The sequence below is a fragment of the Ictalurus furcatus genome, chromosome 12, assembly GCF_023375685.1.
Source record: "Ictalurus furcatus strain D&B chromosome 12, Billie_1.0, whole genome shotgun sequence".
Lineage (NCBI taxonomy): Eukaryota > Metazoa > Chordata > Actinopteri > Siluriformes > Ictaluridae > Ictalurus > Ictalurus furcatus.
Window position 1 is genome coordinate 12,623,565 of NC_071266.1, and position 26,769 is coordinate 12,650,333.

Below are 26,769 nucleotides of genomic sequence, written 5' to 3' on the forward strand. Positions count from 1 at the left end.
GGCCTGAACGTATTCGGCAGCAGGGTGTGCTATTGGTCCGATTAGTAAAAAATATATAACGGTTTATCATTAATATACAATATAACGGTAGACTCATTTTAACTAAACAATAATGTATTGAAAATAGATTGTCTTAAGTACATCTAAAATGAATTCCAATTTTTTAAAAAATTGATAAATGTTTAATCTGACACCAATGGCAAATTCCTTATAAATAAACGAACAAATAAATAAATAAGAAAATAAATACATAAATAAATAAATAAATAAATCCAAAGGCTGTGTGTATATATGTACTGCACATACTTAGTACTGATTTCCTTTTTTTTTTTTTTGCAGTGTCATGTTTGCTAGCTAATCAGGTTCACACACACAAAATAAAAATCCCAGGAACCCTTTTTTCCGTTTCAGTCATAAAACTGTTTAATGATTCCCATATTTACATACCAAATCTACAAAATATGAACACGGTAAAATATTTTGAGTGAGCTATTAGCTCTGCGTTAGCCGCACAGCCTCAGGTCACAGCTTAGCGACTAACACACTTGACTGGCATTTTTGAAAAAAGAAAATACCTTAAACATTTATGTTAAACAATTAAAATGCTGGATTTGTGTTGTGAAGAGAGACAGCTGTGTAGCAGGAGGTCAGAACTCGCTGTATCAGAGTGTTAAATAGTTCAGGTCATGCGTTATTAGCCATTAGCCATGTCCGAACTGTACAACACTGTTATAATTTATCTGGTATCGGTTTTATCTTGCTGCCGTGCTGAACTTTTGTGCATAGACCAAAAATGAGCTGATTTTAGAACAGTCACTAAACTCGACGCTAGGCGTGTGCCGATAATCAGTTAGCAGGTCAAAATGTGATTAGCCAACTGCAAATTTGATCACCATAAGACTTTCTTTTCATTTCTTTCAGCTCCCTGTGTGGCTTTGCAAAAAATACTAGCATCGCACTAATGTTAGCTAAGCTACTTGTTAAAAGAAACGCTAATATCAATGTCATATAATACCAATTCTTATTTCTGATTGGCTGATCAAATGGAACTTTTATTTTGGGCAAATCTGAAGCATTTCTCTTTGATACAATACCAGGATAATATTGTAAACCGTGATTATCACACTATGAAAGTAAAATATCGGCACACGCCTAATGGAAACATTCAGTTCATATGTACACTAGCACCGTCTATAGATAAACACACACACACTTCATTAGCATCATCATACACACACATGACCGATTAGTCCAGTGTCCAACACAAAGCTACAGCTATAAATACATGTTTATTTCATGCCATATTACATTTTATATTTAAATATTTCTTTTAATCCAGTGTGCTGCTGGTAAATAGCATCAGTAACGCAAACAAACAACGGATTTCTTTAAAACTAACATCCGCTTATTAGAACGAGGTGTAAACTGTGACGAGCTGAGGAGGAGATGATTCATAATTTTTGGCAATGTTAAGAAAAATCAGCACTTTCTCCTCTCTCATCAGGCTGTTATCACTTATAAAAATATAACGTCCGCTAGAAACACCAGCTAACTGTATTTAAATGTGAACGAAGGAACGCTGAGCAAAAATCAGCGCAAGTTTACTGTCTGATCTCAGGACAGTTTTGCATTCAGTTCAGAAATCAGAAAGCGTCCAGCTGAGGGCTAACAGGCAAAACTCTCAAAACTGATAGCAGCACTATGATCTTTAATTCAAACATGCTAATGAGCTAACAGTGAATAAAGGTCAACAGATAGTAGTTAGCATGATGGACCCACTATGCTAATCATAATACGGATTCTAACGATATAATAACACCATACTGTGATAAATATATGAACCAGTATGATGAAAACTATTAGAATAAATGAGATATTATTCCCAATTTCAAATAAAATCATCTATACTGGTATAACATTATGTTAATATTAGCTACATTTCCGCTAGCAATTAACAATGTTGTATTCGACTCTCTGAAGATACCGAATTATGCAAATTTCGACCTCCAAAGTCGGGAAAAACAACCATGTGTTTTTGTTTTAGCAATTGTTACTACTGACATAACATTGAGCAGCCATTTTGATATGACATCATGACCCAAACTCTTATGATAGCTTCCTAAGCGTGTGCTTTATTGAAATTTGTAGAAACTGTAAAGGTTATGAGATTTATAGTCGTACACATCACAAGTCTCTGATGTTGCTTCTGGTTTGTCGCTTGTGGGTGTGGTATATAAAGCTAGTTTTTAGTCACGATTAAAAAAAAAACTCTAGCGGCCAAATAGCATACAGTACACTGTATAGTTTAATAAATAACATTTGATTAAAATGTTTAAATTCTACTTAAAGATTAAACTGTTAGATCACGTCATAATTAATTAGCATAAAATCGAGAAGTGAAACACAAATGCTACAAGTGGGCGGGGCGATAGTCTCTAAACCCCACTTGAGTCCGCCCTCTGCTAATTATTAAGTAGTGTTCATACCAGACTTTTGTCCTTAACAGGCCCAAAAGAACCTCTAATTATCCAGTTCATATTATTTCCAAAATCATCAATGATTTTCCCACCGATCATTGCTAATTAATTCTTGGTTTACCATTTTAGTGCTATTTCACTGTTAGCCACATTAGCAGGATTAGCTTAGCTCACTGTCCCTTTAATGTATTTGGATTAGATTACTCTGTGTTTGTCACTTCATTTTTTTTTTTTTGCTTTTTCCTTCGCTTTCACATTCTGTTCTGCTGCATCTCTTCTTTTTCTTGGACGGCACACAGCAATGATGATGAAGCAGTTTAGGCACTAAACACACACACACACACACACACACACATGCATGCTTGGAGTGAGGTACTTAGCATTTGGCCAAACAGTCAAAGATTAAAGGTTATGGTGACCTCTACGCACACACACACACACACACACGCACGCTGTTCATGGTGCTGGCGGGAGTTTGACGTCCAGCAGGCTATAAGCGAAGACGTTCCAGAAGATCCCGAAGAGGACGAAGAGGCCATAGACGCTCATGAAGATCCAGAAGAGGAACTGCTCATGCAGCCGCTGCTCGTAGTTCTGCAGCACGACCACACCCAGTGTCAGGCCCACCGCCACCCCACCCAGGTGGGCACAGAAACTCGGGTTGGGGCACGGGGGCACGGCAGGGGGGTAAAACCTCAACCACACAGCACGGCCGAACTCCACACTCACTGCGGGACAGTCAAAGACAATACTACTGTGTGATGAAGTGGAGTTACTGTTACCACCCTGAAGTTGATTATTTTCCTGTAACAGCACGTCCCTGAGTGTTTTATTCCTCTTACATCACAACAACTCACCAACCATTACAATTTATCATTTATTAAAGGGTAAAAAATACGAGATGACTGACAGGAAGAGTGAGGCGAGCTGACTGACGGGACGAGTGAGGGAAGCTGACTGACGTGACGAGTGAGGCGAGCTGACTGACGGGACGAGTGAGGGGAGCTGACTGACGGGACGAGTGAGGGGAGCTGACTGACGGGACGAGTGAGGCGAGCTGACTGACGGGACGAGTGAGGCGAGCTGACTGACGGGACGAGTGAGGCGAGCTGACTGACAAGACGGAAAATTTTGGTTTAATATAAGCGAGTTTGTCATTGTATTGTTTTGTTGTTCTGTTTTTCATTATGAATAATAATGAACCCTCCATTCAAGCAACTGCCGCCCCAGAATTGTCGCTAATTAGAAAGCGAAAATGAAATGCTCACGCACAGGCATTCATAAGCGATTTAAAAGCGAGGAGGAAAAGACGCGCCAACGAAGTGCCAAAGCCCCTTTTCACAGCAAATTTCTTCCAACAAGCTCTGAAGACAGGGTTAGCATCTTCTATTAAGTTTCCCTCAGCATTTTTATAAAATCCAGAATATGATCACAATTCCGATTTGGTCCTCTTGGTATAAATGGTATTCTACAGGTGACAACCCTACATGCCCCGCCCCCTCACAATGTTACATGTCCTGTATCTGCATATTAAAACATGATTGGCTCTTATATTTGATGATGCAATAACATGCTCAAGTTTTAATCACTAACATTTTTTTTGAGGTTTTTAAAAACAACTTACTGCACACCAGTGCCATCGCCATCCGGAACAACTTAAACTGACACTTCATCCCCGACCAGTTCTACACACACACAGAGAGAGAGAGAGAGAGAGAGAGAGGGAGAGAGAGAGAGAGACATATCTTTATTCATATCAATAAATTACACTGATCATTGTGAGAGAGGGGAAGAGAGAAAGTCTGAGGAAATCATTTGAGTTAAATGGATAAAAATGAAGTAGTTTTAAGTGTCATATCTTCATTTGAGACTTTCAATTACAGTAACAGCAAGGAAAATTGGTTTTATGAAATGATATCAGTAAATCAGTGTTGTAAAATGTCCTTTTCTATAATTTCTTTAAACTTGGTTCATCAGTTTTGCAATTTTTTTTAATTCTGTAATTTACCATATTCTATTAAGGTCTGTAAATCAGTTTTATGATTTCTTTTATTCTGGATATTTTTTTTTAATTGGTTTTATGATTTTTTAAAAATATATAATTATACAATTTTAAGTAAAATTTTAAAAAGTTGCATAATACTTTTATAATACTTTTTTATTCTGTATTTTTTAATAACCATAAATTAGACTTATAGTCATTTATTCTAAGACAATATGGAAGTTGGTTGCATCAGCTTTAGGATTGGGGTAGAGGGGGGCCAATACTTGTGCAGTACGTGTGTGGAGCAACAGATGGATATAGATACAGACGTCCCTGCATTATGAAAGAGTTTGCTGTAGAAATTTGTGAGCTGTTTTTTGGCACTCAGTCACCGCGTATCTACATGAACAGCTCTCTCTCTCTATGACCTGCTGACTCACCCTCAGTGCACCTGAACTGATCCAGAACCAGCACTGAGACCAGCACCCTTTACATTTTATACACTGAATAACGCAAAATAAAGAACTGATCCTAGATCAGTTCCTGAGGTGCATTAAGTAACCTGAGCCCTGATCACACATACTTGCTGATACTCAGCGTGTGAGTGTGTGTGTGTGTGTGTGTGTGTGTGTGTGTGTGTGTGTGTGAGAAATGCTGAGTAGTGAGAGAGAAGACGAGTGTGTTAATAATTAATGAATGAGACTGAGCTTTTAAAAGGCTGTTCCTGCAAGGTCAGAGTCCAGGGCATCATGGGAAAGGTGAGGAGACAGCACTGGCCACAGTATGACTGATGTGGATGTGTTCTGGATTACAAACACAGCTGTCACACACAGGTACGAATGCATGTACACACCCACCCACTCACTCTCTCTCTCTCTCTCTCTCTCTCTCTCTCTCTTTCTCTCAGGGGACAGTGAGCGTTAATATGCTGGAATGTGTGGAATGTGTGTGGTGTGAGAACCTCCATGGTTTAGATCTCACACACGCTCAAGACTGTCTAACGCTATACACACACACACACACACACACACGAAAACATAATTTTGGCCCAGTGCCACCCTGATGTGAACACAGTACTGACTGTGTTTCCACCCACATGAGATCCGATCACACTGAGTCAGACGACCTGTGGAGGCTCCTGGGCTCGTCTGATCTGATCAGATGTGTATGTATGTGTGTGTGAGTGTGTGTTTGTTTTTACACCTGCTTTTTTTTTTTTACACCAATGCTAGTGCAAAGTGTATATGCGGTCTAAATCTCATCGTACATAAACACACTTCTTTAGACATATACCATGCTATGCTATGCTGTACTACCTGTAAGTAGGTGAATCTGATAAACATCCAACTCCACGCACTACTGTGAAACAGAACACACATTACACCTGCATGCGTGCGTTTACCATGACAACGTTGGCAAGGTGGGCGGAGACGAGGGCGTAAACTCCTCCTGATGATCCGACTACAGGGGCAGTCATGTCTATCACAGATACGGCCAGAGAACCTGCAGAGAGAGAGATAGAGAGAGAGAGAGAGAGAGAGAGAGAGAGAGAGAGAGAGAGAGACAGCTCAGCATTAGCAATATGACTCACTAATATTTACAAAGTTCACTTATAAAGAAAGTACAGGTAAAATGGTTGTGTGTGTGTATGTGTGTGTGTGTGTGTGTGTGTCTCTGTTCCAGTTCAGTGCTTTATCAGCAGTCAGATCTGCATCAGAGTAACAGTGCCAGGTGTCTGCTGATCAGCTAATTCAGCTCTGAACTTCTCGGCAGCGTCGTGTTTTTTTCTCGACCTGCTTCTGTCCGGCAAATGGCTGTCATAACTGCTGCTTCTACACAACGTACATAAGGATGTAACTGACTCTGGATTGAACAGATCATGTGTTCTAAACTAAGATAAATATAGATATGAATAGGAGGTACACTTTGTTTTTGCATTTTGGCATCTATTAAAGACTAGATCCCTTCGGGACTGGGATCCTGCAAAACGCAACGTTCATGAAGTGTGAGTGCAAGCAAGAAGGGTGCGAGTATGAAGCTTGGGGGAGGGGTGGGTTGGTTGATATGGAGGTTAGAGAGACCACGTTCATCAACATGACAACTTGCAAACTTCCTGGTTAGGGTCGCTGAGGTTTGTATGGCCAAGGATTACATACAGGACCTCTAATTAACTGTTTAATTCATTGTGTAATGAGTAACATATTCTTTGTGATACAGCAATTGGACTTGATAAAACCTGATAAAAAATCGGGTGTAAACGTTTTTTGTGAGACGCAAAAAATAAATCTGTTCTGACAGTGTCTGGGGTTTCACACAGAGATGAAAGCAGAATCACACTGCCTGTAATTACACATTCTCTTAAATCACATGATTATACGGCTTAATCGCACACGAGGACAGATACACAGACAGACGTACACACAGCTGCACGGCTCCATGCATTAAACCTTTACAGTGTAATAACATTGAGTGCGTGGTGACAGTAATAACTGTCATCACTGCCATCAACATTACTGTCTCTGTGTAGGGACAATTACCTGTAACGCTCGTCCTGTGTTTGCACATCGAACACTACAAAGGTGACACTACGCTTTAAACAGCTCACAACTCGTCCTAAATATACAGTCAAGAGCAGTATAGGAGCGGTATATGGGGAAAAAAATCAGATCTTACCATATAATTATAGGTGACATGTCTATGTATTGTGATATTTAGGTTTCTAACAATCTGCCACCAATACAGCAGTGTTGCACTGCAATTTACCAAATATGTGCGGTAAATGTTAATGTTCTGGATGGTTCTGCTTCATTTCTACTGTCACTGTGTCTTTACACTGCCTATAAAATACTTAACAGCTACATGCTAGCTAGCTAAATCATAATTTTAGTCACACAGTGTCTTTTTCTTTAGTACTTTCTGAACACATCTGAAGTAAATGCTGATGTTCTGGATTATTCTGTTACATTTCCACTCTCACTGTGCCTTTATACTGGCTATAAAATCCTTAACAGCTACATGCTAGCTAGCTAAATCATAATTTTAGCCACACAGTGTCTTTTTTTAAATAGTAATTTCTGAACACATCTGAGGTAAATGTTGATGTTCTGGATGAATCTGTTATGTTTCCACTCTTACTGTGCTTTATTGGCTATAAAATACTTAACAGCTACATGCTACCTAGCTAAATCATAAGTTTAGCCATACAGTGTCTTTTTCTTTTTAAAGCAATTTAACAAAATGTCTGATGTAAATGTTGATGTACTGGATGGTTCTGTTTTGTTTCCACTGTCACTGTGTCTTTACACTGTCTATAAAATACTTAACAGCTACAGGCTAGCTAGTTAAATCATAATTTTAGCCACACAGTGTCTTTTTTTTTTTTTAAAGTAATTTATGAAAATGTCTGAGGTAAATGTTGATGTTCCAGATGGTTCTGTTTCATTTCAGGTCACACAGTGTCTTTACACAGATCGTATAGAACACTTTAGGTGACATATTAGCTAGCTAAATAATTAGCCTTAGAGATTAGCTAGCTTATGTTCACCTTCCATATTTCCCAGTTGCCTAGCAACAGTGTTCACACAACTTTCACTATTTGAGCAGTGAGTATATCGTTTGTTCAGCTTCCCATGTTGAAAAACAGCAAGCTACCACACACACACAGACACACATACACACACACTTCTAAATGCAAAGGTCGATTTCTCATTAACACAACAGGATCCTCAGCAGACGTTTCTGATCACACATGCGAGTACACATACACACACACACAAACACCATATGGCAGTCTGCAAGCTGATTTATGATGCCCCTAATTTCACTCAGAGAGTGACCTGAAGGTGTATGTGTGTGTGTGTGTGTGTGTGTGCGCGTGTGTGACCCTTGATTATGAACTGACTCCCATGATACATTAGTGCTACAACTATGGCCTTAGGGCACTGATCTCACGCGCTCTCTCTTGTACACACACACACACACACACACACACACACACACACACACACACCATGACACTAGCTACTAAAGTCATCCGGGAGAAGGAAATAACATTTCCAGTCCAAATCGACCTTCCTACAAGCACCCCCCCCCCCCCCAACACATGCACACACGCACGCACACAGGCACGCACACACACATGCGCACAACGAATTTCTCATGAATTTCTGGTATGTCTTGAACCAAATAGAAAGAAATCGCCTAAGTCTGTTTCTTAGAACTGAAGCATCTGTGTGTGTGTGTGTGTGTGTGTGTGTGTCTGTGTGTGAGTGTGTGGCATCAAATTGGATCATCCTGTATTTACTCCTCATCAGCTCAGCCCAGCACTGTGGATCAATCTCAATCAGGTCAGGACAAAATGACCTCACACAGGAGAAGAGCCATGTTTTCTGTGTTAAAATTTCTCTCCAGCTGTTTCTCGGCTTGGCCTCTTCACACACACACACACACACACACACACATATATATATAAATAAACGTTATTTAAATCTGTTTATGTAGAGCGTCCATATGTGAAGTCCCTGTGAATGAGCTGTTACTATAGAAACGATAACGAGCACGTTAATATAAACTTAATTAATAATAACCTATTAATAATATAAAGGGAGCACTGCACCGTCACCTGCAAGAACACCGCACACGTAGATGAGGCCGATCCTGGCGGCTCCGTGAACCATCTCCAGAGGAACACCAACCAGCAGCTGCATGGCCATGTTTAGGCCCAGGTGCTCGATTCTAACACACACACACACACACACAGGATGAAAAGCATTCACAAAATGGCTAGCTATTACCATTAACCATTACCATCCATTTATTATGCTAGTGCTTATGTGACATTAAAAACATATCATCTAAATCTACCAAGTATTAGCATGGAATAGAGAGAGATCCTTTGCAACTAGCATACGTTTCCGTGCACTAGCCAAAGCTAACATGGGTTAACATGAGTTAGTGAACTGAGGTACTAGCATATGTGTGCGTGGGCAAGGGTTACCATGGAATAGAGAGTGCCGCTGAGTTACTAGCAGGGATTTCTGTGGACTAGGCAGTGTTAACATGAGCTTCTGATTTTTTGTTTTACAATTTAGAATGATTTCGATCGCTTCCGGGAGCGAACGCTGGCATGCTTGACTGCTGCTACTCCCCAGGCTTTTTAGAATTTTAAGGTGATTTTAAAGAGTTTAATATATTTTTATTTGAGATTGTTTTCATTGTATGGCTTCGCTGATTCTCTTGCTGGGCAATCCTCATGTGGGTGGAAACGAGTTGTGTTGGAAGCTACATGGACATACTGTCTTCAAAGCTGAACAAAATGCGGAGTGGAGCTGCCGGTGAATGGGTGACTGACCTGACGTTCTCTCATCCGCCGTTGCCGATGATGTGTCCCCCTATTTTTTTAGCATTTAATAGTGAAAACTGTCATGAATTTTAGTGTTGATTGGTTGTTCAGTGGATTTGTTGTTTTATTTGTTGAATCTGTACAGCACTTTAGAACAATCTGTTGTAATTAAATGTGCTTGATAAATAAACTGAATTGAATTCAATGGGTCTCTATGCGCTTCTAGCATAGGTTCCTTTAGTCTAGCTGAGGAAAACAAGGGTAATTATGGAATATAGAGAGTCACAGAGCTATTAGCATAGGCTTCTGTGGGCTAGCCAAGGCTAACTTGGCTTAGCATGAAGTAGTGTGCATCTGTGTGCTATAAGCATAGGGCTAGAAAGTGTTCACGGGCTACTAGCTTTGGTTTGTGTGGGCTAGTCAATGCAGACAAGGGTTAGCAAGGAATAGATAAGAGTCCCTGTGTTACTAGCATGGGTTTCTGTGGGCTAGGCTATGTGTTAGCATGGAATAGCGAGAAAGCGAGAGAGAGAGAGAGCGAGAGAGAGAGAGAGAGAGAGAGAGTAGTAGTATTAACATGGATACCAGCAAAGGGTTTGAATTGAATTCATGAGTTAATAGAACAGTGAGCTTTAACCAAGGCTAAAACCAGTGGATCATGCTAGCATGGGTTAGCAGTGGCTAAGGCTATCACCCACCCAGCGTGCATGAAGATGTAGCTGAAGTAGCGGCAGGCCTGTGCTCTACGCTGAGGGTGGTAGGGCAGAGGGCTCTTCAGGAAGGACGGAGACGAAACCTGCAGAACCCAGCGGTCCAGCAGGAGCCCATAATACACAAACACCGCCATCTGAGGGATAAAACCAACAGATCAGGACCTAAGCATCACCACACAACAGTTTAAACGTCTCATCAGAACCAGGGGTCACGTTTTAACCCGCAGTATTATTCATTAGGGCTGCAACTAACGATTATTTTCATAATCGATTAGTTGGCCGTTTATCCCCCCACCCCCACCTCGCCCCCCAACCCCTCCACCCAAAATTAATCGGATGGGGCCAAACTTTCAGGTTAGTAAAAAACTAATGTGTTCCATTTGAGACGATATTATCTTTCTAAAATACATACACTAGACCAGTGGTTCTCAACTTTTTATGAGCTTTGGACCCCTAGCATATTTCGAGCAATCCACAAGGACCCCCTCACTCCACAACAATTATAGGCTATATATTTAACAGTCATTTCTATATATGTTGCTTTATTTTATTAATATTTAACATTAATAATATTAACATTAACATTGAAACAAAACATTTCAAGATTTTATTTTTTACATTTTATTGTTGGTGTGACATTTAATTTGACTCTCTGAATTATCCTTTGTTTATTTTATCCATCAATGCAACACTTGCACACCTACCACTCAGGTTTTTGCAAATGATCATTTCATTTGTAAATAAATTTTAAATACATCCATCGATTAACGATATTTGCGAATAACCAAATTGATTCATTTTAAAACATCTAATTTGAATATGTTTTTATACATTTAACAGAAAATATATACATAACATTATTTAAACATTTTTAAAACTTTCCTGCGGACCCCCTGCAATTACACCACTGACCACTAGGAGTCCGCGGACCCCCGGTTGAGAAACACTGCACTAGCCGGGTAGTGCACAGTGAAAGTGTAGAGTACGTCATTTGGGACCTCAAGTTTAGTAGTTACTCTCCGGAGCGTGTTTTCCCAACATAAGTAACGAAATGAGTAAATCTCCCCCGTGCCGCGCGCAGACCAATTAATCGATAGAGATTCGCTGACAACGATTTTCATAATCGATTATTATCGATTTGATCGATTAGTTGTTGCAGCTTTACTATTCATTATTATTTATATGTTGTTAGCAACATGCTGTTTACATGAAGTTAGCAACGTTCTGATCTGCTATTTTTTTTTGCCGGTTTTGCTATTTTAGCAATACTGTATTTATATTATTTAAACAATAATAGTAACAACATATTTTTTTTAAAAAATATTGTGTTTGCTATTTTGTTTCCATTATTTTTACGCTATAAATTTCATGCTATTTTAGAGATCTATTTACATTACTTTAATGGTGTGTTAGTCATTTTAATGATAGTGTTTACGTGGTTTTTAGCAATATTGTGTTAATGTCATTGTAACTATAAGCTCTTTACACTAATATATTGATATTGTTTGTTTTTCAATGATATTTAGCTATTTTAACAACATTGTGATTACATTATTTTAGCGATATTATGTTTATGTTTTTTGTAATATTGTGTTTTTTAGCAAAATCATATTTACATTTTTTGTCACATTGTGTTTGTTATTTTAATATTTTGTTTACATTATTTTAGCAATATTATGTTAATGGAATTTTATCAATAGATTTTACATTATTTTACCTATATTGTATGTGGTTTTTAATGATATTGTGTTAATGCCATTTTAACAGTAAGGTGTTTATACTAATTTAGTAATATTGTGTACATTATTTTAGTGATATTGTGTGTGCTGTTTTAACAGTAAGGTGTTTACACTAATTTAACAATACTTTGTGTGGTTTTAATAATATATTATTTACGTTGTCTTAGCGATATTGTTTGTGTTATGTTAACAGTATTATTGTAGCTCTGTGCTCGCCTCTGCGATGGTGATGGTCAGGATGAGCCAGGGTGGAGGACAGTAGGTGTAGCTGTCGAAGTACCACTTGCGGTCCACTTCCCGGGGCAGCGTCTCGTACGCTACGTGTCGGACGAGTCTCTGAGACAAACCGAGTCCCACCTCCTCCCTCAGGCTGGAGCTCTTCAGCTGCCTCCCTCCCTGCTGGATCGCCCTCCGGAAACTGTTTGACCGCTTATTACTCATCTGAGGAAACACACGATTGGATCGGGATTTAAAACAGCACGCTTCAAAACTATTTAGTGACTAAAAACATAACAGCTCAAAAATATTTATCATTTGTGAAAAGTGACAGTTTATTTCATGCTTTTTAAAGCTTTGCAAGATAGAAAGATCCAAATTTTCTACAACCTGAACATTTTTAAACCTCAATTTTCAAGATCAGAATTTGTTTATCAAGCCTGTTTAATCTTTGCTTTTTCCTTTTTAACCTGATTATTATGATTTTTAAATTTGAAAGAGGTGAATTTAGACTTCTCAAATAATTCAAAAGATTCACAGTAAATATTTTCAGTAATATTCAGGAATCCTGCATTTAGGTTCAAGGAATCTGATATAAGTCCATATATATTTTTGCACAGAAATATCACACGATGTAACGTTTTTACTGGCTCGGCAGCGTCCAGTTCTCGCTGGATTGTCCTGCATCTCCTCGGCTTCCGTTCTCTCTCACAGTCTTTCACATTCTTTCATTCTCTCTCTCTCTGTGTTTCCTAACGAACGCGAGGCTCACTTTCTCTTTTCATCTGTGAGAATCTGTGGACTCTCTGTTTAAAACTGCACCACAACACATTCACCAGATTCTTCCACCGTCACTGAGCAACTACACACACACATCAGTGAGAGAGGCAGAGAGAGAGAGACAGCAAGAGGGAGAGAGATATAGAGAGAGAGACAGCTGGAGAGAGGCAGTGAGAGAGAGACAGGGAAACTGATTCAGAGTGAGTGAGACAGACAGAGCAAGAGAGAAAGAGAGAGAGAAAGTGAATCTGTGTATGTGTGTGTGTGTGTGTGTGTGTGTGAGGGAGAAAAATGACTTTTACAAGCTCGATGCCGAGACGAAACATCTCACACACACACTCCGGAATGTTCTTCTTCCCCTGCGCTGTAGAGAATAAAGGACGTCTCAGAGAAATAAAGAATAAAGAAGGTATTTGAAGGGAAACAATTTCAAGCTTCCTCCTCATGGTCAGATAAGCAGATAAACACGTTACGTCACGCTGGGTTTCACAGCACAGTGTAAAATATTCTTATCATCTACATTACACTAAACCTCACTGTTATATTAAACATCCAGCAAAGTTTAAACAAAAAAAATCCCCAAGATATAAATGTGATAAAACACTCAGACAGCAGCTGAGAAATGTCACAATGGGCATGGCCTAATATGCTAATGAACATGATTGGTTGACAGCTTGTTGTCTGAGAGCCAGGCCTGCAAGGTTAGCTTTCACTCACTAGGTTAGTTTTGTTCGCTAGTTAGCGTTTGCCCTGTACTTAGCTTTAATTCCCTACATCTAGTTTACTTTCATTACCCACAATGCTTTATGTCTCTGCTCTGAGACCTTACCCACAATGCTTTGCTGCATACAATATTACAATATTAACTTCTATCTGATGCTGCACTGTTGGTGTGTGATTTTGGATGCACAGATGGACGTGTCCTGGGTGAGTCTCAGAACCAAAGAACATTTCCATGAACACAGGAACCTTTTCTGGAAACCAGGAACCTTTGTAGGAACTCGGAAACCTTTCCATGGACCCAGGAATTTTTTTGGGGGATATCAGGCACCTTTTCAAGGATCATAGAAATTTTTCAGGAACTCAAAAATCCTCTTCAGGAACCCTTTTAGGATCTCAAGTATGTATTATAGACCTGAGAACACCTAATTGGGAACCCAAAAACCTCAGGAACCCAGAGAGCTGCTCAGAAAACCTTTTCTGGAAACCAGGAAACTTTGTAGGAACCCAGAATTATTTTAAAACTAAGAAAACCTTCCATGAACACAGGAACCTTTTTTAAAAAATCAGGAACCTTTTTTTCCAGGAACCCAGGAAACTTTTCAGAAGTCAAACAAATTTTACACAGACTCAAAAACGTTTTCTGTAACTGTGAATCTTTTTTAGGGACAAATGAACATTTTTATGAACAAAAGAACCTTTTTCAAAACACAGGATCTTGCTCAGCAATGTATGATCTGTTTCAGGAACCCAAGAACTTTTTCAGGAATCTACAACATTTTGTAGGCTCCCAGCAACCTGGAAATCTTTTAAGAAACTCAAGATCTTTTTCAGGAACACGGGAACCGCTTAAGGAACCTTGAGACTTTTTGGTTTCAAGAACTTTTTAGGAGCTGTAGTATGTTTCTGGAACTTTTTCAGGAGCTTAAGAAATTTTACAGGAACTCAGGATTCTTTTATTCAGAAATCCAGGGACCTTTCCATGAACCCAAGATGGTTTTCAGTAATCAATTTTTTTTACTCAGCTGTTTCCACTAAAGGAACCAGGTACTCTTCTATAGAGCATGAACATTTGGGGCGGAGCTTGATGTACTAAACATCTTCCAGACATTTCTAGTGAACGATCGCATCACAACAGTTCCACAACCCCTGTAGTTCTTCAGAAGCTTCCAGAACCTCGGTGTAAACACAGTTTTTCTTTCATTCTTCTCTATTCAACCTGTTTCTTCGATCTTCATCAACCTGTTTTTTCCTTAATTCTTTCTCTCTTTCTTTCTTTCGTTCTTTTTCCTGCTTTCAGCCTTTCAGTCCCTCGATATAAAACTCTCTTCAGTCTCCATCTCCCCCCATGTGTTTTGGTAAATGTGTCACAGCAGGTGCTTTATAGGACACAATAGCGACCAAGACCCTTACACACACACACACAAAGCACCGCCCTTCTCCCCTCTGCATGTACCCCACCCCCTATTCCATTTACATGAAGAGAGATACAGAAATGAGAAATTAAATTGAAAAAAAACAGAGGCAAAGAGAGTCAGATAGAAAGAAAGACAGAGAGACGGCAAGAAAGACAGACAGGGATAAAGACAGATAGACAGAGAGACAGCAAGAAAGACAGACAGACAGAGAGAGACAGAGAGAGAGAGAGAGAGAGAAAGACAGACAGAGAGAAAGAAATATAGACAGAGAAAGACAGACAGTGAGAGAAAAAGAGACAGAGAGAAAGACAGATGAAGAAAGACGGACAGAGAGAGACAGCGAGACAGAGAGAAAGACAGACAGAGAGAAAGACAGACAGAGAGAGAGAGAATGAAAGACAGACAGAGAGAAAGACAGACAAAAAGAGATAGAGAGACAGTAAGACAGAGAGAGAAACACCATATCAGGAACCCAAACTCCATTTTAGGAACACTCAAGAATATTTTTTTCATGAACTCAAAATTCCTTTATCTGGAACCTTGAATCATTTTTCAAAATGTAAGAACCCTTTTTAGGAATCACAAAAGCTATTTCGGTATCATGGAATTGTGCTCAACTGTTTCAGGAACCCAAGAACTTTTCCATGTGTGAGACAGACAAACAGACAGAGAGAGAGACAGAGAGAGAGAAAGAGAGAGAGAGACCATAAATTTCCCCACATTTTCAGTGAGAACCCTGTATCACAACACACACACACATACACACATTATTAAAAACACTAAAATGTTCACAGCATTCACTTCTACCGCAATTGTACCCTATCAGTCGAGTCCACCTGTTTCCCAGAGCATTGTGGGTAATGTTCCGGACTCACCAGGTTCATGAAATCCTGATATCGGACTTTTCCCTCAGCGTTCCCGTTAGCCAGTGCCAGCAGAACCTCCAGCTTGTGTGTGTCGAGTTCAGAGCCATGCGTCTCGAGAAGGTCACGCAAACGTTCGGCGCTGATGAAGCCCGAACTTTCTGGGTCATACTGAAACACACACACACACACGCGATGATGATGTCATACAACAATTAACTTTGTGGCAAACAAACGCAAATTCATTGACCCTGCAATCATATACACACACACAGATTTCCAAATGATTCTGAATACAAACACACACACACACACACAGTCTCGATTTCATATCCCTATGAACAGGCTGGGGTCTACAAAGAGGCCGCAATTTCATTCACACACCCCCTCCCAATTAGACTTCGCCCGCACACACACACACACACACACACACACACACACACACAAACACACACACATTGTGGGAATATGTGTGTTACTTCTACATGCAAATCTCATGGCTTTGAGATGCACATTAATCCCTGAATAATAGAATGAGAGAGATTGAGAGAGAGAGAGAGAGAGAGAGAGAGAGAGAGAATTGAGGATGGGGTGGTCCTGGTATTTTAGACCTCATTTGCATAATACTGAATATTAAACAGGCTTCTCTGGTCAGTGGTGCATGTGTGTGTGTGTGTGTGTGTCCCCGCCACCAACTGCCAGAACAAAATCTCCCTAAAAAGCCGCCATGCACGAGGGGGTGTGGTTTGTTTGATTGACAGGACGTCGTCCAAATCTGATGTTTATTAAAATAATTGCTGTTCCATTAACACGAGAGGTGAAAAACTGCAGCTAAAGGACAGAGCGCTCTCGTTTTTTGAGAGCGGGAACAGCAACAGGGTCAGTCCCTCAATTTCACAATTCACTTCCAGCTGAATCACAGGCAAAATCTCCCAGAATCCTTTGCACATTTTAAGGTCACTATAATCCCTTCACACCCAAGCGTCCTTCCGCCGTCACTCATGCCATCACTAGTTATTAAACATCGGTCTGAGATTTATATTAGTGTGAAGTGTTCAAACTCTCAGTGTCTCTCGCATACACACACACACACACACACACATACAGAGAGAAAGAGAGAGAGATGAAATCAGGATGAAAAATCTATCTGACTGAAGCACCTCAGGAGGAGGGGGGAGAAGGAAGGAAGAAAGAAAGAAAGAAAGAAAGACATGATAAGATTCAATATTGGGGAAAGAAAAGAGAGAAAAAGAAAGGTGGGTTAAGTTTGACTGCAGTGGCTTTAGCTCTGAGGTTAAAGGTCTCAGGGGGAATCAGAGGTGACCGCCTGAGGCACTTTCAACATTTCCATATGGGCACAGAAACACTGGAAAACAACAGAAAAACAAAAGAAACAACAGGAATGATAGAAAATGACAGAATATGTCAGAAATTACAGAAGTGACAGAAAAGAAAAGAAAATGTCAGAAAGCAGCAGAAACACAAAAAACAACAGACACAGCAGAAGCGACATGAATGGAAGAAACAACAGAAACAAGAAAAAACAGAAATGACAAAAATGACAGCTACATCGGAAGCGACACAAATGACAAAAAGAACAGAAACATCAGAAAACAACAGAAATCCATCCATCTATCCATCTTCTACCGCTTACTCCTTCTTCGGGGTCGCGGGGGAACCTGGAGCCAATCCCAGGGAGCATCGGGCACAAGGCGGGGTACACCCTGGACAGGGTGCCAGTCCATCGCAGGGCACAATCACATACACACTCACACCCCCATTCATACACTACGGACACTTTAGACACGCCAATCAGCCTACCATGCATGTCTTTGGACTGGGGAGGAAACCGGAGTACCCGGAGGAAACCCCCGCAGCACGGGGAGAACATGCAAACTCCGCACACACATGGCCCCAGCGGGAATCAAAACAACAGAAATGATAGAAATAAAGGAAATGACAACAAACATCATCATGACAGAAACAACCAACCCTTCAGGATGTTGAGATTTTGCGATCGCAGAAATGAACACAAAATCAAGGAAACTCTGCAATATTCGGAGAGATTTGGGCTGAGACAAGTCATGTGACATCATCACAAAGCACATTCATCCAAAGCCCTCTTTGAGTCACGTGCGTCCAACATGAGTGCAGCTAAAAGGTCTCATTTACCAACAAACATCACTGCGAAAGAGCGTGCACAACTATTTAATGTAAATGCGATTTCGCCAATTCAATAGTTTTCCACAAAAAAGCACAATGAACTCCGCAAATTGCATCATGAATTTTGAAAAAAGCTGAAGCAAAATCGAGCATTTTTGGCCGCAACGATCACAAAAAAGCTCCATGAAATCCTGTCCGGACTGAACAATAGAAACATCAGAAGTGACATGAATAACAGGAGCAACGGAAATGACAAAAAAAAAACGAGTGTCAGAAATGATATAAAGGGTAGAAATAACAGAATGAGAGAAATGACCAATTATAATAAAGGAAATGTCAAAAAATAAACTCAGAATGACAGAAACAACATACAGGTGCATCTCAAAAAAGTCCATTATTTTCCGTAATTTAATTCAAAAAGTGGAACTTTCATATATTCTAGATTCATTACACATTGTCACGTATCAGGAAGCTCTGGACTCCACTTCCCATCAGCCACTGCACTGCACTACATGTCACATGACCACCTGCACCTGATTCACGTTTTGGTTAATGAGCACTCATGTGTATATATAGCCATTGTCTGCACTGATTCACGGTCTTTCGTTCTGTCACAATCCGTGGGTTGAGCCAGAAGCAGGTGCAGATAATAACATTTATTGAAACAACGTACTAAGAAACAAAGACACTAAGACAACTTGACAAAACACTGTGGCATGAAACAAAACACTGAAACATAAACTAACAAGATCAAGAAACATGGAACACAGCAGTCTAAGACAACGAAAGACAGTGAATCAGTGCAGACAATGGCTATATATACACGAGTGCTCATTAACCAAAACGTGAATCAGGTGCAGGTGGTCATGTGACGTAGTGCAGTGCAGTGGCTGATGGGAAGTGGAGTCCAGAGCTTCCTGATACGTGACACACATGAAGTGAAATATTTCAAGACTTTTTTTTTTATCTTGATGATTACGGCTTACAGCTAATGGAAATCAAAAATCCAGTATCTCCAAATATTAGAATAAAGAATTTATAATACAGAAATGTCGATCTGAGGAGAAGAGCAATAATCAGAGAATTAACTCAAAACACCTGCAAAGGTTTCCTGAGTCTTTAATCTCTCAGTCTGGTTCAGTACACACAACCACAATCATGGGGAAGAGGAAAGTAAATGTTGCTTTTCATTTGGAAATCAAGGTCACAAGGTCTGGAGGAAGAGTGGAGAGGAACAGAATCCAAGTAGCTTGAAGTCCAGTGTGAAGTTTCCACAGTCAGTGATGATTTGGGTGCCATGTCATCTGCTGGTGTTGGTCCACTGTGTTTTCTCAAGTCGAGAGTCAATGCAGCGTCTACCAGCAGATTTTAGAGCACTTCATGCTTCCATCTGCTGACGAGCTTTATGGAGATGCTGATTTCCTTTTCCAGCAGGACTTGGCACATGCCCACCGTGCCAAAACTACCAGTAACTGGTATGCTGACCATGGTCTTACTGTGCTTGATTGGCCAGTCAACTCGCCTGGCCTGAACCCCATAGAGAATCTATGAGAGACACCAGACCCAACAATACAGACGAGCTGAAGGCCGCTATCAAAGCAACCTGGGCTTCCAGAACACCTCAGCAGTGCCACAGGCTGATTGCCTCCATGCCACGCCGAATTGATGCAGTAATTCATGCAAAAGGAGCCACAACCATGTACTGAGTGCATAAATTAACCTTCTTTTCAGAAGGTCGACATTTGTGTATTATAAATTTTATATTTTGAGATACTGGATTTTTGATTTCCATGAGCTGTAAGCCGTAATCATCGAGATTAAAACAAAAAAAGTCTTGAAATATTTCACTTTGTGTGTAATGAACATCGAATATATGAAAGTTCCTCTTTTTGTATTAAATTACAGAAAAAAATTAACTTTTCCACAATAAGCTAATTTTTGTAGATGCACCTGTATAAATCAGAAGCCACATGACCAACAGGAGCAACTATAACCAAAGAAAATGACAGGAATGACAGATCATGTGCCTCAATTGCAGGGAAAAGAAAAGAAGCTCAGCAGTTAAAGGAAATGTGTCGTGTAAAATGTAAACACTTTATTGAGCTAACGTTTAAGCAGCTAAACATGTCAGGAGGTTAAGGTATATGATCGTTGCTATGGTTACACTTCTCACTGCTCATAATGTAACACTGATTTTACTGCCATGTGTTTTTAGTGATGAGGAAATACTGGTCGAGTGTAAAATTGACCAAGATTTAGAATAAGGAATAAACTTTGTTTAAAATAAATTATAATTTCACAACAACGGCCTATTAGTAAGGAGTGTTTCTGTTGTCATGGCAACATAATATTTTGTTATCTGACGGAAGATCTTCTGTGTGTGTGTGAGAGAGAAAGAGAGACAGATAGGAAAACACAGGTGTGTGTGTGTGAGCACGTGTGCATGTGTGTATGTGTTGATGGTTCTGAATGAAGCTGAAAGCTGCTGCTGGAATGCAACCATGATCTCAACAGACACACTGCCTTTCTACACACACACGTACACACACATATGCACGCACACACCTCTGAGTGTCACACTCTCCTGAGAACCACTTCAGACATGTATACACACACACGTGCAGACACTTAGATAAGTACTAGTGGCAGCTGCAACAGACATCTTCAATACACACACATACTCACACACACACACACACACACACTCACAGAGCCAGATCCATGCTCCATCTCTCTCTCTTTCTGTTGTCTTGTTACGGTGGTGAAGTTGATTTACACCCAGGCTTCATTTGAGGGAAGATAATGAGTACTGAACTGCTCTAAAACACCACACACACACCACTCTATTTTTATAACTACATTTATGCAAGATTTTTCACACTTCACACATGGGAGATTCCTCTCATTATCGACATCTATTTAAAGACCAGAGCGACAGAGAGAGAGAGAGAGAGACAGACTATGCAGTTGTGTGTGATATAAATAAGAAAATAAATAAATAAACAAACAAATAAATAAGTGAAGTGTAATTTTAAACAGCAGCACAGTGATGTCATGTGTGTGTCTGTGTATCGGCACAGTGAACTCTCAGTACGAAAAAAAAAACAAAGTGCACTTTTATTCAGACGTTTATGGAGCCACCAGACGCCGATCAGCTGCATACACCAGCAACACTCCACTAAACACCACAGAACACCACAGAACACCACTTCCTATGTCTGCTGTTAATAAACACAAAGTACCGCCTATTAACACACTGTCTAAAGAAACACAGCGGGACAGTGGGCGCGTCCCAAATCTCACACTACACGCACTATATCCTTACACTACACATTTTGTGGTTCACTGCCTTGAATGAATCGCTAACGTTTTACACTAAACAGAAATGAGCGATCACCTCATGGTAACTCATGTCATTCCACCGTCCGAGGTTAAATCATCTTGAGGACGAGGAAAGAATTTAAAGACCCACAATGCACTGCAATAATAAACACTGCAAAACATGTTGACTCAGCGAGCGAAAATATCTTCAATATAATCAAATGTATGGGATATTCCCTTTTATAACTTTACAATAAACCAAATACATGACTATTAAATCTAGCTGAGACATTTTTGCTCATTTCAAGCTTGAAATAATCTTCTGTTGGATCAGGTTTCTAAAAAAACAGAAAAAAACAGTCATAAAGCTTGAAATGAATAAAAGCAGAATGGATTTGATTTATAATAAACTCCTAATAAGAAGAAGTATTAGATACATTTGCTCATATTCAAGATATTTTCACTTGCTAAGAAAGCGTTTTTGCAGTGTAGTTCATATTTTAGCTCTTTAATTAAACATCACACTAAAATCTGATGCTGCTAAAAGAAAGATTATGGTAAGAATAAAGTTTTATTCCTCTTATACTACAGCAATTTACCAACAAATACATTTTTTTTTATTAAACAACAACACCATATGTTTTATCCATTTATAGTTACATTTAATGCTTATGAAACTACTTAGTTCCTGTTCTCACTAACCTTATAGCAGCTATAAACAGTCATTCCTTCACCAACCCCTCTCTTTTTTATTCTCTTTCTTGAAGTTAATAGGACAAAAAAAAAAAAAACCCTCACAGAAACCAAGAAACAGCAAAGTAGCTTAAGCTCCTCTGTCCTGAAGATGTCGTAAAACTTGTAAAAAAAAATAATAAAATAAATAAATAAAAAAATTACAGCTGTACCTTGACTGTTACAAAATGCTGACACTGGAGATTCCTTCCATATCAAAGCAATCGATTTTTTGAAATCTGTGTATTATAAGCAGGGCCCCTGTGAATGAGCTGTTACTATAGAAACGATAACATATTAGAGTGAGCATTAATATAAACTTGTGAGTTGCAGCTGCACTACTGTCAGAGCTGGTGATGCACTAGTGTGTGTAGCGGCGTTCTGTGTCCTGTTTGCATTTCAGTCGGCAGGTTATTTGTTAATTGTGGATATTTACGCTTCAGTAGTTCCACTTTTAACTCCTCCTGCTTCATTAGCTCTTTGGTTCAACACAATACCCACAATGCATTAGATTTATAACCTCACTGGGTCACGACCTCAGTCTGAGACTCAAAGTGATGCTGGGTGAATAACTCGAGCAAATCAAGAGGCCCAGCTCTCTCTCTGTCTCTCTCTCTGTCTCTCTCTCTCTCATGCACACACACACACACACACACACACACACACACACAAACTCTCGCTCTGGAAGCCTAATCCCCTTTACGCACTTTCTTTTCTCCCGTTTTTATATTATTATTATTGTTATTCTGTCTTCCTATTACTCACTGTTCATAACTGTCACATCTCTAGTCTTTTTGTGTGTATGTGTGTGTGTGTGTGTATGTGTGTGTGTGAGGGGGTTAAAGGTTGGGCAGGTGCAAAAGCAGGACAAGGCTCCACTCCCCATCTGTCACGTTCTCGTCGCCCCGAAACTGTAACTCGGGTTACGGGTCGCCTTAATTGTATTTTCACAGGTCAATGTCAGGGTCTCACACACACACAGACACACAATAACTAATTTCCCAACCATTATAAATGGAGAAAATTTTATCACAGATTATGGCATCATCAGGATAGACAGAGAGAGAGAGAAAGAGAGAAAGAGCAAGAAACAGACAGAGAGAGAGAGAAAGAAAGAGAGAGAGAGACAGAGAGAGAGAGATAGAAAGAGTGACAGACCGTACCTTATCAAACAGAGATTTCCACTGCTGTACCCATGTAAAAGGGAAACAGAAAGAGAGAATGAAATAAACATGAGGAATAAATAATGGCTGCAGTACTGTAGTGTTTAAAGTATGCAACAGGTCTTTTGATGGAGAGGTGTTTGAAGGTGCTGAGGAGGTGTTTTGAATGTGTTTAGAGGTGTTGAGGTCTGTGCAGGTGTTTGGAGGTTTTGAGGAGATGCTGAGCTGTTTTTTGGGTGCTTGGAGGTGTTTGGGGGTGTCTAAAGGCATAGAGAAGGTGTTTGGAGGTGTTGAGGAGGTGTTTAAGGGTGTTTGTGGTCTTGAGAAGGAGTGTTGAGGAGGTGTTGAGGGGTTGTTTGGAGGTTTTCGGAAGAGTTTGGAGGTGTTAAGGGGTCTTTGGAGATGTTTGGAGGTGTTGAGGGGGTGTTTGGAGGAGTTTGGACATGTTGGGAGGTGTTGAGGGGCTATTTGGATTTGTTTAGATGTGTTCAGAAGGTGTTTGGAGGAGTTTGGGGGTGTTGAGGGGGTGTTTGAGGGTGTTGAGGAGGTGACTGGAGGAATTTGGATGTGTTTGGAGGAGATTGGAGGTGTCGAGGGGGTGTTTGGGGGTGTTCGGAGGTGTTGAGGGGGTGTTTGGAAGTGTTTAGGAGGTGATTGGAGGAATTTGGATGTGTTTGGAGGAGACTGGAGGTGTCGAGGGGGTGTTGAAGCAGGTTTTATTTTAATCTGAGGTTGTGTGAAAGAGTCAGATGGGATTTCGTTTGACTGACAGATTAAATGACTGAGCAAAGAAATTTCACAAGCAATTGAAAAAACACTGTTGAATCCACCTGTGCAACTCTCATAACATTTTAATTGAATCAGCTCTTGTGGAGGTTAAATAACACTCAGAGTGTTTAAATCCAGTCTAACAGTGTTGAATTAACCCGTCTAGCAGTTAATCCTGATTTACGACATAACTCTTATGATATGTATCACTTACAGTCTTGCTATTAAATGTTATGGTGTTTATAACCGTGTATGACATTTCATTATCATCTTATAATAAATCAACCCTTAATAATTGATTAACATAGGGACTTTTGCATTATTGAATGTGCTATTAAAACCTAAAGTGCTTAATTAACATCTACACTGTTGAATTAACTGTGCTTGAGGTATTTAATCCTGAAAAGTTTTGAGGAAACTGTGTAGGTGTTTAATTAAAAACTACAGCTTGAAAGAAACTCATTAAGAAAAGTAATCATTAAAAGTGATAAATTACCACCTACAGTGTTTTGTTAAGTGTTATGGTGTTTATAAACTAGTATGGTATTTAAATTACACCTACAGCATGTAAACTCTTGCAGTGTTCAATTAACACACAATATAGAATCAAGCTTTATAGTAATGCATTAACACAGAGACTTATTAAAACCTACAGTGTTTAATGAACTGTTGTGGTGTTGAATTAACCCTTGCCACACTTAATCCTTTTAACTGTTTATTTAACTAAAACCTATAGCTTTTAAGTGACTCCTGATAGACTGTATACTCTTGTGGTATTTAAATAAAACAGGGACTTCTGCATTAACATCTACAGGATTTCATGTAGCATTAAATCCTATGGTGTTGAACGAACTGTTGTGGTGTTTAATTAGCACCTACACTTACACTTGCAGTTTTTTCTTAAACCCACACAGTATTAAATTAACGTTTAACAAATAGTATTAAAACAGAGACTTTTGCATTAAACCAGTGTTGAATGAAGTAACCTGGTGTTTAATGAACACCTACACTGTAGTATTAATTCCTGATAATGCATTAACACAGGGACTTTTTGTACTGTAAACAATTAAATATTAAATCCTACAGTGTTGAATGAGCTGCTGTGGTGTTTAATTAACACTTACAGTGTTCATGACGTGATGCATTAACTCTTACCTGTTACAGTGTTGCGCGTTCGGAGCTAATTAAAGGTTTTAAGAGTTAATTCAACATTAAAATGCATCGATCGTGTGTTAATTCGGTATTTTGACTATAAATGCGACTCACTGTGTCCGGGTGAGATCCGGTTTCGGTCTCTCCGCTCTCTAACACTTCGATCTCGTCGCCCTCCGCGTGCGCCGCCACCGCCGGTGATGAGTTGGCGCGCGCTCCGGTGGTCATGGTCGCGCGGCAGTGTGTTTAGTCAGCTATAACCGAGTCCGTGCACGCGCTGGTAGAGGGTTCCCATCTCTGGTGTTTATCCGGTACTCCCGTTAATGCGCGCACTGCTTCGCATCGTCACACTGCAAAAAAAAAGTACCGACACGCGTGTAACGATGGTGATGACGACGATGACGAAGGAGTCTCGGCACCTCGAGCTTCGCACGCGCGCGCGCGCTCTCTCCTTCTCCATCTGTCACCATAGCGGAAAGGAGAGAGAGAGAGCGAAAGAGAGAGAGGGCCGGGTGACGACTTTTGGGAGATTCAGTTTCCCTGAGAATCGACTCTTTGGAAGCGGAGAATCGATTCACAAGCACGAACGAGTCAGTGGATGTAAAAACGCGACGTGATTATTAAAGTGTATTGATATGCGGTGACGCGCACGATATTGTCACCATAAACACTTAAAAATATTTGTAAATAAATCATAACTTCAATTAATGGCTGTAGATTTAATTAAGGTGATTCATCAACAATAGCCTACATTGTGTATTTTTTGTAACTAAGAAAAAGTAGCTATTTGTGTTAAATCACGTTAATATTCTACAACATTAATACATTTAGGCTACTGTAAAACCACAAAAACATTAATAGTACAATTAATGTTTTATCAAAACCAAAAACTATAATTATACCATTTTAAATGTGCATTAGGTAAGATTAGTTTGTTTGTTTGTTTGTTTGTTTGTTTCAAGATTAGGTCTCTAATAATTGAATGATTCCCGCCCATGTTCACGAAGCTCCACCCCCAGGATCGATGATGACCCATAGAGTATAGTGTCTATAAAATGACTGACAGGAGGCGCATCCAAACACAAACAAGCATTGCGGACAGGCAGTTTTTCAAAAAACATTTTCTCAACAAATTAATAAACATTTGCTGAGGCCACGGCTTTACCCATATTGTATTTATCATGTTCTATACATTGCCCAAGTTATTTGCACAAGTAAG

The 26,769-nt window shown here is 39.7% G+C and overlaps 1 protein-coding gene across 1 annotated transcript; it reads right to left on the reverse strand.

The window, feature by feature from the left end:
* Positions 1 to 48: 48 nt before the first annotated feature.
* Positions 49 to 26,251, reverse strand: rhbdl3 (rhomboid, veinlet-like 3 (Drosophila)). The gene is made up of 10 exons (XM_053637880.1): positions 25,665 to 26,251; positions 23,631 to 23,654; positions 16,264 to 16,422; positions 12,471 to 12,695; positions 10,501 to 10,649; positions 9,083 to 9,195; positions 5,864 to 5,964; positions 4,102 to 4,162; positions 2,929 to 3,205; positions 49 to 2,801 (listed from the first exon to the last, which is right to left on the reverse strand). Exons 1-9 carry the CDS (start codon positions 25,776 to 25,778, stop codon positions 2,934 to 2,936), a joined length of 1,218 nt encoding a protein of 405 aa, XP_053493855.1. The 5' UTR covers positions 25,779 to 26,251; the 3' UTR covers positions 49 to 2,801; positions 2,929 to 2,933.
* Positions 26,252 to 26,769: the final 518 nt, after the last annotated feature.